Raw genomic sequence first — 11,128 nt, 5'->3', positions numbered from 1 at the left:
GACGGTTGGACTGGGGGATGGTTGTTTCAGTGGCGGTTGGTGTGGGGACAGTTCGCGTCAGGACTGTTGTCTTGTTGACAGTTGGTGTGGCGACGCTTGGCCTGGCAACGGTTGGTGTGGGAACCGGGAACCGTTGTCTTGGCGATGGTGGGTGTGGGGTGGTTGGCTTGGGGAGGGTTGTCTCGGGCCCGTTTGGTATGTGGACGGACGATGTGGTGAGCATTGTTTCAGCGATGGGTGTCTTTGTGACGGGTGTCTCTGTGACTGTTTTCTCGGGGATGGTTGGCGTGGGGACAGTTGACATGGCGACTGTTGGTGTGGGAACAGTTGTCATGGCGACAGTTGGTGTCGGGGCAGTTGTCACAGTGACGGTTGGCTTGGGGACGGTTATCTTGTTGATGGTTGTCTTTGCGACGGTTGTCTCAGTGGCGGTTGGCGTGGCCATGGTTGGCTTGAGAAAGGTTGTCTTAGCGATAATTGGCGTGGGGATGGTTGTCTCAGTGACGGTTGGCGTGGGGACTGTTGTCTCGGCGATGGTTGGTGTGGGGACGGTTGTCTCCGCGATGGTTGGCATGGGAACCATTGTCTCATCGACGGTTGGTGTGGGGGCCGTTGTCTCGGTGACAGTTGGCGTGGCGGCGGTTGGCGTGGGGACCATTGTCTCGGCGACGGTTGGCGTGGGTACTGTTGTCTCGGTAACGGTTAGCGTAGGGACCGTTGTCTCGGTGGCGGTTGGCATGTTGACGGTTGGCATGGGGACTGTTGTCTCGGCAACGGTTCGTGTGGCGACGGTTGGCATAGGGACCTTCGTATTGGCGACGGTTGGCGTGGGGATGGTTGTCTCAGTGATGGTTGGCGTGGGGACCGTTGTCTCGGCGACGGTTGGCGTGGGGACCGTTGTCTTGGCGACGGTTGGCGTGGTGACTGTTGATGTGGGGACCGTTGTCTTGGTGACGGTTTGCGTGGGGACTGTTGTCCTGGTGACGGTTAGCGTTGGGTTTGTTGTGTTGTCGATGGTTGGCATGGCGGCAGTTGGCATGGGGACCGTTGTCTCGGCGACGGTTGGCGTGGGGACCGTTGGCCCGGCGACGGTTGGCGTGGGGACCGTTGGCCCGGCGACGGTTGGCGTGGGGACCGTTGGCCCGGCGACGGTTGGCGTGGGGACCGTTGGCCCGGCGACGGTTGGCGTGGGGACCGTTGGCCCGGCGACGGTTGGCGTGGGGACCGTTGGCCCGGCGACGGTTGGCGTGGGGACGGTTGCCATGGGGATGTAGATGTCTAGGCAACGGTTGGCATGGGAATCGTTGTCTTGGCAATGATTGTGTCCGAGACAGTTTGCGTGGGCACAGATGGCATGGGGTCGGTTGGCCTGGGGGACGGTTTGCCTGGGGGACGGTTGGCGTCGGGACAGTTGGCGTGGGGACCGTTGTCTCGGTGACGGTTGGCTTGGCGACGGTTAGTGTGGGGGCGGTTGACGTGGGGAGGGTTGTTTCGGGTCCGGTTGGCGTGTGGACGGATGGCGCCAGGACCGTTGTTTCAGAGATGGGTGTCTCTGAGATGGGTGTCTTGTGGACAGGTATCTTCAGGATGGCTGTCTTTGTAACGGGTGTTTCGGGGACAGTTGGCATGGGGACGGTCGTCATGCTGATGGTTGGCTTGGGGACAGTTGTCTTAGTGACGGTTGGCGTCTTGATTGTTGTTTTGGTGACGGTTGTCATGGGGACCGATGTTTTGGTGATAGTTGGCATGGGGACCGTTGTCTCGGCGACGGTTGGCGTGGGGACCGTTGTCTCGGGGACAGCTAGTGTGGGGACGGTTGTCTCGGTGACAGTTGTCTTGGAGATAGTTCCCTCAGGGACGAATGCCGTCTGGATCATTGTCTCAGCGACGGTTGGCGTGGGGATTGTTGTCTCGGTGACGGTTCCCTCAGGGGCGATGGTTGCCGTGGGGACCATTGTCTCTGCAACGGTTGGCGTGGGGCAGTTGGCGTGGGGATTGTTGTCTTGGGGACGGTTGGCGTGGGGACGGTTGGCATGGGGATGGTTGGCGTGGGGAACGTTGTCTCGGCGAACGTTGGCATGGCGACGGTTGGCGTGGGGACCGTTGGCGTGGGGACCATTGGTGTTGGGATGGTTGTTTTGTGGAGGATTGTCTTGGGAACGATTTTTGTGGGGACAGTTGGCCTAGAGGACGGTTGTATTTGGGACGGTTGGTATGGGGGGAGTTGTCACGGCGACGGTTGGCTTGGATGCAGATGTCTGCGCAACGGTTGGCGTGGGGACAGTTATTTTGTTGATGGTTGTCTTTGCAATGGTTGTCTCAGTGACAGTTGACGTGGACACGGTTGGTGTGGGGATAGCTGTCTCGGGGACGGTTGTCTCAGCGACAGCTGGCGTAGAGAAGGTTGGCATGGGGACGGTTCTTTTGCCGACGGCTGTCTGAGGGACAGTTGGCCTGGGGACAGTTGTCTCAGGGATTGTTGGCATGGGGACAGTTGTCTCGGGGAGAGTTGGCTTGTGGATGGTTCTTTTGCCGATAGTTGTCTTGGGGACGGTTGTCTCGATGACAGTTGGCGTGCGGACAGATAGCGTGGGGACCGTTGTTTCAGCAATGGTTGTTTCAGCGTTGGTTGGCGTGGGGTCAGTTGGCGTGGGGACCGTTGTCTCGGCAACGGTTGGCGTGGGGATAGTTGTGTTAGCGACGGTTTTCTCAGCAAAGTTTGGTGTGGGTATGGTTGTGTTGGCAACGGTTTTCTTGGGGATGGTTGGCGTAGGGACAGATGGCGTAGGGACCATTGGCGTTGGGATGGTTGTCTTGGGTATTGTTGGCATGGGGATGGATGTCGCGGGCACAGTTGTTTTGGGGAGGGTTGTCTCGGGGATGATTGTCATGGGGGCAGTTGGCCTGGGGACGGTTGCATCGGGGACAGTTGGCATGGGGGGAGTTGTCATGGCGACGGTTGGCGTGGATGCAGATGTCTACGCAGCGGTTGACGTGGGGACGGTTATCTTGCTGATGGTTGTCTTTGAGGTGGTTGTTTCAGCGATAGTTGGCGTGGGCATGTTTGGCCTGGGGACGGTTGTTTCAGCAACTGTTGGGGTGGGGATTGTTGGTGTGGGGATTTTTGTCTCGGGGACGGTTGACTCAGCGACAGCTGGCATGGGGAAGGTTGGCATGGGGACGGTTCTCTTGCTGACGGTTGTCTGGGGGACGGTTGGCGTGGGGGCGGTTGTCTCGGGGGTTGGTGGCGGGGGGGCCTCGGGGAGAGTTGGCTTGTGGGTGGTTCTTTTGTCGACAGTTGTCTCGGGGACAGTTATCTTGATGACGGTTGGCGTGTGGACAGATGGCGTGGGGACCGTTGTTTCCGCAACGGTTGTTTCAGCGTTGGTTGGCGTGGGGTCGGTTGGCGTGGGGACGGTTGTTTCAGCGACTGTTGGCATGGGGATGGGTGTCTCAGGGATGGTTGGCGTGGGTATGGTTGTTTCGGGGATGGATGTCTCAGCGACAGCTGGCATGGGGAAGGTTGGCGTGGGGACGGTTCTCTTGCTGATGGTTGTCTGGGCAACGGTTGCCTGGGTGACAGTTGTCTCGGCGGCAGTTTGCGTGGGGACGGTTGTTTTGGGGACGGTGATCGTGTGGATGGTTGGTTTGGGGATAGTTGGCATGGGGACAGTTGTCTCGGCGTCAGTTGGTGTGGGGTTGGTTGTGTCAGCAATGGTTGTCTCGGGTATGGTTGGTGTGGGGACGCATGGCGTGGGGACCGTTATCTCAGCAACGGTTGTTTCAGTGATGGTTGGCGTGGGGATGGTTGGCGTTGGGACAGTTGTCTCAGTGTTGGTTGGCGAGGGGGCGGTTGTCTCGCGGACGGTTGCTTTGGGCATTGTTGTCTCGGGGACAGTCATCTTGGGAAGGGTTTTCTCGGGGACGGTTGGCGTGGGGACCGTTGTCTCAGTGGTGGTTGGTTTGGGGATGGTTCTCTTGCTGGCTGTTGTCTCAGGGACGGTTGTCTCGGCAACAGTTGGCATGTGGACAAATGATGTGGGGACTGTTATATCCACAACAATTGTTTCAGCGATGGTTGGTGTGGGGTCAGGTGTCTCGGGGACGATTGGTGTGGGGACGGTTGTCTTGGCGAGGGTTGGCGTGGAGATCGTTGTGTTGGCGATGGTTTTCTTTGTGACGGTTGGCCTGGGGACCGTTGTCTCTGCGACGGTTGGCGTCAGGATGGTTGGCATGGGGACCGTTGTCTCGGATATGGTAGGCGTGGGGACGATTGGCGTTGGGACTGTTGTCTCAGCGACGGTTGGCACGGGGATGGTTGTGTTGGTGACAATTTTCTCAGGGATGGTTGCTGTGGAGACCGTTGTGTTGGCGACGGTTTTCTCGGGGATGGCTGGCGTGGGGACAGATGGCATGGGGACTGTTGTCTCCGCAACGGTTGTTTCAGTGACGGTTGGCGTTGGGATAGTTGTCTTAGCGTTGGTTGGCGTGGGGATGGTTGTCTTGGGGACGGTTGTTTTGGGCATCGTTGCTTTGAGGACGCTTGGCGTGGGGGCAGTTGGCATGGGGACTGTTGCCTGGGGGATTGTTGGCATGGGTACGGTTGTCTCAGGAATGGTTGTCTCGGGGACGGTTGGCGGGGGGACTGTTGTCTTAGTGATGGTTGGCGTGGGGATGGTTCTGTTGCTGACGGTTGTCTCGGCGATGGTTGTCTCGGCTGCAGATATCTGGGTGATGGTTGTCTTGGCTGCAGATGTCTTGGGGATGGTTGTCTCAGCGACAGCTGGCGTGGGGATGGTTGCCGTGGGGATTGTTTTCTCAGCGAAGGTTGGCTTGGGGACGGTTCTGCTGCTGGTGGTCGGCCTAGGGGGATGGTTGGCCTGGGGGACAGTTGTGTTGATGTTGGTTGTGTTGATGACAGTTGGCGTGGAGGTGTTTGTCTCGGGGACAGTTGCTGTGGCGACAGTTGTCTCGGCGACAGTTGGCGTGGGGAACGTTGTCTTGGGAACAGTTGGCGTGGGGACAGTTGTCTCGGCAACAGTTGGTGTGGTGGACCGTTGTCTCAGAGAAGGTTGGCGTGGGGAAGGTTCTCTTACTGACTGTTGTCTTGGGGGCGGTTGCGTCAGGGATAATTGGCACGGCGACAGTTGGAGTGGATACGGATGTCTCGGCAAAGGTTGGCGTAGGGACGGTTGGCGTGGGAACCGTTGTCTCAGCAACGGTTGGTGTGGGGACCGTTGGCTCAGTGACGGTTGGTTGCTGATAGTTTTCTTGGTAGCGTTGAGTGTGGGGATGGTTGTCGTGGGGATGGTAGGCGTAGAGATGATTGTCTTGGTGAAGGTTCTCTAGGCGACGGTTGCGTTGGGACACTTGTCTCGGCGGTGGTTGTTGTGGGGACAGTTGTCTCGGGGACGGTTGTCTCAGGGATTGTTGTCTCGGTGACGGTTGGCTTGGGGACAGTTAGTGTGGGGACGATTGTGTCAGGGACTGTTGTCACGAGGACGGTTGGCGTGGGCACAGTTGTCTCGGTTGTCCCAGGGACAGCGGTTGGCGTGGGGGCAGTTGTCTCGGGGACGGTTGGCGTGGGGACGGTTGGCGAGGGGACTGTTGTCTCGATGACGGTTGGCGTGGGGATGGTTGGCGTTGGGACGGTTGCCTCAGGGACGGTTGGCATGGGGACGGTTGCCACGGCGATGGTTGGCGTGGGGACAGTTGTCTCAGTGACGGTTGGTGTGGGGACAGTTGTCTTGGCGACAGTTGTCTTGGCGACAGTTGGCGTGGGGACGGTTAGCATAGGAATGGTTGTCTCAGCGAAGGTTCTCTAGGCGACTGTTGTGACGGTCTCAGCGACGGTTGATGTGGGGACGGTTGTCTCGGGGATGGTTGTCTTGGCGATGGTTGGCGTGGGGACGTTTATCTCGGCGACGGGTTTCTCGGCGACGGTTTTCTCGGCGACGGTTGGTGTGGCAACGGTTTTCTCGGTGACGGTTGGTGTGGCGACGGTTTTCTCAGCGACAGTTGGTGTGCGACGGTTGATGTGGCAACTGTTGGTGAGGCCACGTTTGTCTTGGCGGCGGTTGGTGTGGCAACGGATTTCTCAGCGACAGTTGGAGTGGCGACAGTTTTCTCTTTGAGAAAACCCACGGCACAGAGTCTATGTGAAGTCCAATATTGAAACTGGAGAGAAAGAGGAGCTGTGGGAAGGGGGAGGGGGGGATGTGCAGGTCTCTTCAGTGCAGGTCTCTTCATTTCTTGTCTTGTGAGAATGAAAACAAAGCTAGTCACAGGGATGTGCGTGCTGAGAAAGATCACTACACAATTAAAAACAGCTGTTTCTGTAATTGTTGCTGTTATGTGGAAGAAATGGAAATGTATGTTTAAAATAAGGAGGGTTGTTTTCAAAACACCAAACTCTGAAGCTTTTTAGCTTGCCAGGTTAGGAAAACTGAATGGGTGGCAGGACATCTTGGTGTCTGCAACCTTATCAGCTGTCTCTGATTTCCATGCCTAAATTAGTGAGCTGCTACAGAGAGGTGAGAAAATGCTTATCCGTGGAATGGTATTCCTGATACACAACAACACTTTGCTGGTCTTAAAGTGAAAGATTCCCACGTAGTATTACCAGCCTGACGTGTACGCAGATAAAAAGCACTCTCCAAAATCTTGGAGGCTGTCTGAAGTTACTAACAAAACAAAGCTTGGCTGATTTGAAGGAGCAACGCAAATTTCTGACATTTTTCTTCTGATTGCTGCCTTGAAACAATAGTAAGCAACAGGGTGGATTTTTTAGAGACTCTAGCAGCCATATTTTGCTTTGAAAATAGGACTGAAGAGTTAGGCAGCTACAGGGGAAGAGCCTTGACTGTAAGGGAGTACAAGTAGCTGTTTTGGAGAGAGTCTGGGGCTAAAAGGACTCTGAAAGCCTGCAACCCATAGCATGCCTGTGCATGAAGATGGAAGAGGGTGTTCATTTTCCCTGTGCATGAGTGACTCTTCCCCAGGGTGCTGCCACAGTCCTGTGGAGAAAGCTGTCTGCTAGATGCATGGGTGATGGAGTGAACGGGTGAGATCCACCCCAAGAGACAGAGACAGTAGCTGGGGTTGAGGCTGGAGGCTGGTGGAAGACAAAACACGAGCTGGATTCTAGAGCAGGCAGAGGGAAGGGAAAGGAAGAGAGATGAGGAGGTGGGCTCTTTTGTGTGTTGTATTTCAGTGCTGCGTGTGATCAAAATACTGCATGTGATCTCCCCATGGTGACTTCACAGCATTTGTTTCTATTTCAGGAAAGAGAAAGGTTTGGGTTTTCTGCTAGAATACCTACTCAGGTAATTATACTTCTGCCTGTAGAATTTCCCTGTAGCCTTAATAGTAGTTGTCGTTCTTCACTCCCACTCTTAAAAAGTAAGCAAATGCAGACCTGCTGCTGTGTTTTGGGAACACAGCGGTGGTTGTTCTGCTGAGGCAAGTGAAGTGACCCTGCCATGCATCATTTATGCTAGATTTAGTCCTAGTAGAGTGTTGCATCTAATCATGCTACTCTGTAGCTCTCAACTTTCTATGCCTGGCTTTAGCATAATAAATTGGTCTTGCTAGTGATGCTGCTAGATGATAGTGAGACAGCTAGCTGGAAGCCAATGAAAAGGCGACGAAGAGCCAAGAGAAAACCATATGGAGGGAGAAGGATTTCTCTTTACGAATTATAAGTGAAAGCGTCTCTGTATCCCACTAGCTGCTTTTTCCCTTCTTTGCATCAGTTTTATGGGTGGGAGGTGGTTGCAGTTGATTAGCAAATTCTAGCAGATCTCTTTAGCTAGAACAAATGCTGTAAACGGTAGATGTTTCAGGCAGCTCTGGTACTAAAAATCAACAGGCCAACACTGTAATGGTAATAATAAATATGTAATAGTTATTAGACTAATGTTAACTACAGTATTACGTAGGTTACCAGCATGATAGAAATAGTATTGTTTTGCAAAATATGTTAAATGAAGGGTCTCATGTCTCAAATTGAGCTGATGTCGTGATTTTCTTCTGAGCAGTAGAGCTAATAAAGTCCAGGTCAGTCTGGAAGATATTTCTGCAGATGCTTAATTCTCTTTGAAGTCAAACATAGGCCTTGTACACTCAGAGCCTTATACAGAGATTTAAAACAGAGGATCTCCAACATTAATAAATTAAGACTTATCAAGTATAGCGTAGATAGTAAATGGAACCAAGATGATTGAAACAAATTACTGATTCATGTGATTTAGTCTTTCTCTTCACAGAATGTTCACATACAGATTGTGTTGCTATTGAATGCAGTTCTTATTCAGATTTACTAAATGAATGTTGCGGTGAGTGTGTGGGTTTAAAAAAAATTCTGTTAGCTAATTCTGTATAGTTCACATCCTCAAGACTCAAGCTGTTTCACATATGTTGCTGTTTCAGTCTCCCCAACTGAATGCTATTCAAATGGATCGCACCAAATCCCTGCTTGAATAAGTATTATGGAGTAGGGGGGCTTAAAGTCTGTCTTTGGGGTTGCAAGTTTCTTATAAAGATGGGGTAGTTTAAGGAAAGCCTGACAAGTAAGAAATGAGAATTTTTGACAAAACTCAGTGTCTTCCTTCCTCTCCAGTAAGAGCAAGTTCATGCTACTAGTTCCTGTTCCTGGAAGAGTTGGGTACTGTGCTACTTAGTTGAGAGCAGAGTATGCTGGAATGTTTTTGTTCTTATTGTAACATTCAAAGCAGCTTTTGCACAGTGCTCTCTTGAACAAGGACTCAGGCTGGCCTTTCATGGTTTTAGTTGCAATATGGTGAAATACTAAGTGTGCGTGTGTAGGTGGGGTGCACTGGTATCTGATTGTAAGACTGCCCTGATGGTTTTGAAGGGCAGCTGTTCATGGTGTTCAGAACCTCTGTGTTGTGTCCTACCTCTGCATTAAATTCTGTGCAGAACACAGCTTGCCTGAGAGGCACAGGAGCTTCTTCTTTCTATATCCAACTGGAAAAACTTCATAAGTTGAAGAATGGTGCTTCTCTGAAGTACGTGTTTTGCCTGCACCCCTCTTGTTCCTTTCCCCCTCTCAACCAACAGTAAAAATTTCCTGCTTCTCTGTTAAATTGATATCTAGGAAAGCTGCTCGTCTCCACCTTAGATGCTTTTGCTCTCAACTCAAATACACCAGCCTTTTCTGTCTTTGGTGAAACTGCCTATGAGTGTTAGGTGTATTTGCTGGTCTCAACAGGATCTGCGTTGTCACGCCTACTTGAATTGGTGGATATTCTGGTCTTCTGGGAAAGCTTGTGTTTCTGCTATTAAAGAGTCCTTGTGGACTGCATGGAATGGAAGAGTCCTGTGCTCTGCATAGTAACTCACAGTGGCATTCTCCAAAACAATTCAGTGCAGGTGAAGGCAGCTTCTGTATCAGGTAGGTTGGGAGTAGTTCAGGAGTCTCCCATCAGTTTGTTGGGCTGAGCTGGCCTTTTTCCCACGCCTTTTGAGACCTGTACCATTTTATCTGGAATATTGGATGCTGGATTTAGCATCAAATTTGAAGCCACTGATACTAGTGGCTAACTTCTCAAAGATACAGCGGAAATTGCCAGGGGTTCTCCCTCTGAGCTTTTGGGCTAAACCAAAATATACCTCAAGAGAATACATCAACCTGGAAGTGTAAACCTTTATGGGGGGCAAACCAAACCCCTATGGAAATAGGGGGAACTCATATGTATGGTCGGAAGGGTTCCCGACTGCAGTTTAGGCTTTGTGGCAAAGCTCAGGAGAAGTGCTGTTGTCTGAAATCTAGATGTCTGTGAGAAATACAGAGACTACCTGACTTGACTGCAGTTTTCCCATGCTAGGGGTAAAGGGGGAGTTGTGAAGTTTAATTAGACTCTAGATTTGAACCTTCCTCATGGGTGTAACTGGCGTTCTCCTTTCAGCTTATCTGCATTAGCGTTGCCACATGTTGGACTTGGGATGCTCCTGGAATGAGAAGTGGAGCATAGAATATAGCTGCTTTCCAGGGACGGCCTTGTCAGAATCTGTGATTCAGCTCTTTGCCTTAGGGATTAAACTTGGAGTATTCATGTACTTTTAAATTTCTTTTGAAACAGTTTGCTGAGATGAAGTCTGTGCTGTTAGAGCCCTGCTGCTGTTCACAGAATGCTGCCTGAGCTGAGCAAAGCTCTTCAGACACTGTTTTCCTGAATTTGAACAGGCAAAGCACAAAGCCCTGGCTTCTCGAGTTCCTTGAGCAGGCAGCAGAGGTGAGGTGAGGAGCTGCTTGTTCCTGGTGGCATTTGTGTGCTGCTGTGAGACTCCCCAGAGCCAGTTCTGTTTCATCTGTTGGGGGACAGGGGCTGTAACTTTGTTTGTATAAGCCTGCACAGAATTGAGGTTGTCCTGCTGAGAGTTTTAGACATTCTTGTAGTGTGAAGTAGTATGTGGGAACAAACTTTGTATATGTGTAGTCTAAGAATCTGCTAAATATTCCCTTTTATTCAGCTGTTGCTCGCACTCAATTCCCGAAGTCCTCTGCTATACTTTCACGCAAAATGTTTTCAGTCCTAATGCAAAAGCTGTTCAGAAATAGATTGATGCTGTTTTTTCTGTCTAAATGGGGAATGGTCCAGATTTGTGAGAGCTGAGATCAAAAACTTGTTGTATGCTTTTATTTAAACAAAACATGTTTAAAAAAATTCAAAGAGGTTCCAAAATTTCTCCTGAAACATTTTTTACTTTGTTATATTTCAAAAAAGATTAGCAGAAACATGGAGCTGCTTCAGCAGTTGTGGAGATGGAATTAAAAAAACATGAGTTAGAATACAATTGCTTGAGCTGTGGGGGGCGGAAGAGTGTTTACTGAAAGCATCCTAGCTGTGTGGCTAGGATAGCTTTTAGGTTGGGGAAATATTACAAATAGGTTCACTTTATATATGGACAAGGGGTGATACACCAGAGTGCTGTGTACCGTGTACCGTGTATAGAAATGCCTGGTTCTCAGGAAGCCTCCCTCCCTGGAGTAGAAGGCAGCAGCTATTTTTCAGTCGTGTGCTCCGACATTACACAGGAGAGCACAGATGATGCTGTTTCCCCAGCTCACTTCATGGATGACTTTCACAGAATCACAGAATGTTAG

General features: G+C 51.5%; 2 protein-coding genes across 2 annotated transcripts; both read right to left on the bottom strand.

The window, feature by feature from the left end:
* Positions 1-587: 587 nt before the first annotated feature.
* LOC104468541 (salivary glue protein Sgs-3-like) lies at positions 588-2,221 on the bottom strand (the record flags this gene model as incomplete). The annotated part of the gene is made up of 3 exons (XM_010082723.1): positions 588-805; positions 941-1,925; positions 2,102-2,221. Coding segments are annotated over 3 exons (1,323 nt in total), but the record flags the coding sequence as incomplete, so codon positions are not given.
* Positions 2,222-2,319: 98 nt separating this feature from the next.
* On the bottom strand, positions 2,320-5,674 carry LOC104468540 (mucin-2-like). The gene is made up of 4 exons (XM_010082722.1): positions 5,369-5,674; positions 2,983-5,000; positions 2,658-2,753; positions 2,320-2,359 (listed from the first exon to the last, which is right to left on the bottom strand). Exons 1-4 carry the CDS (start codon positions 5,672-5,674, stop codon positions 2,320-2,322), a joined length of 2,460 nt encoding a protein of 819 aa, XP_010081024.1.
* Between the last annotated feature and the right edge of the window lie 5,454 nt (positions 5,675-11,128).

This window comes from Pterocles gutturalis, unplaced genomic scaffold (assembly GCF_000699245.1).
Source record: "Pterocles gutturalis isolate BGI_N339 unplaced genomic scaffold, ASM69924v1 scaffold1640, whole genome shotgun sequence".
Taxonomy (NCBI): Eukaryota; Metazoa; Chordata; class Aves; order Pterocliformes; family Pteroclidae; genus Pterocles; species Pterocles gutturalis.
This window is presented reverse-complemented; position numbering and strand designations above follow the sequence as displayed.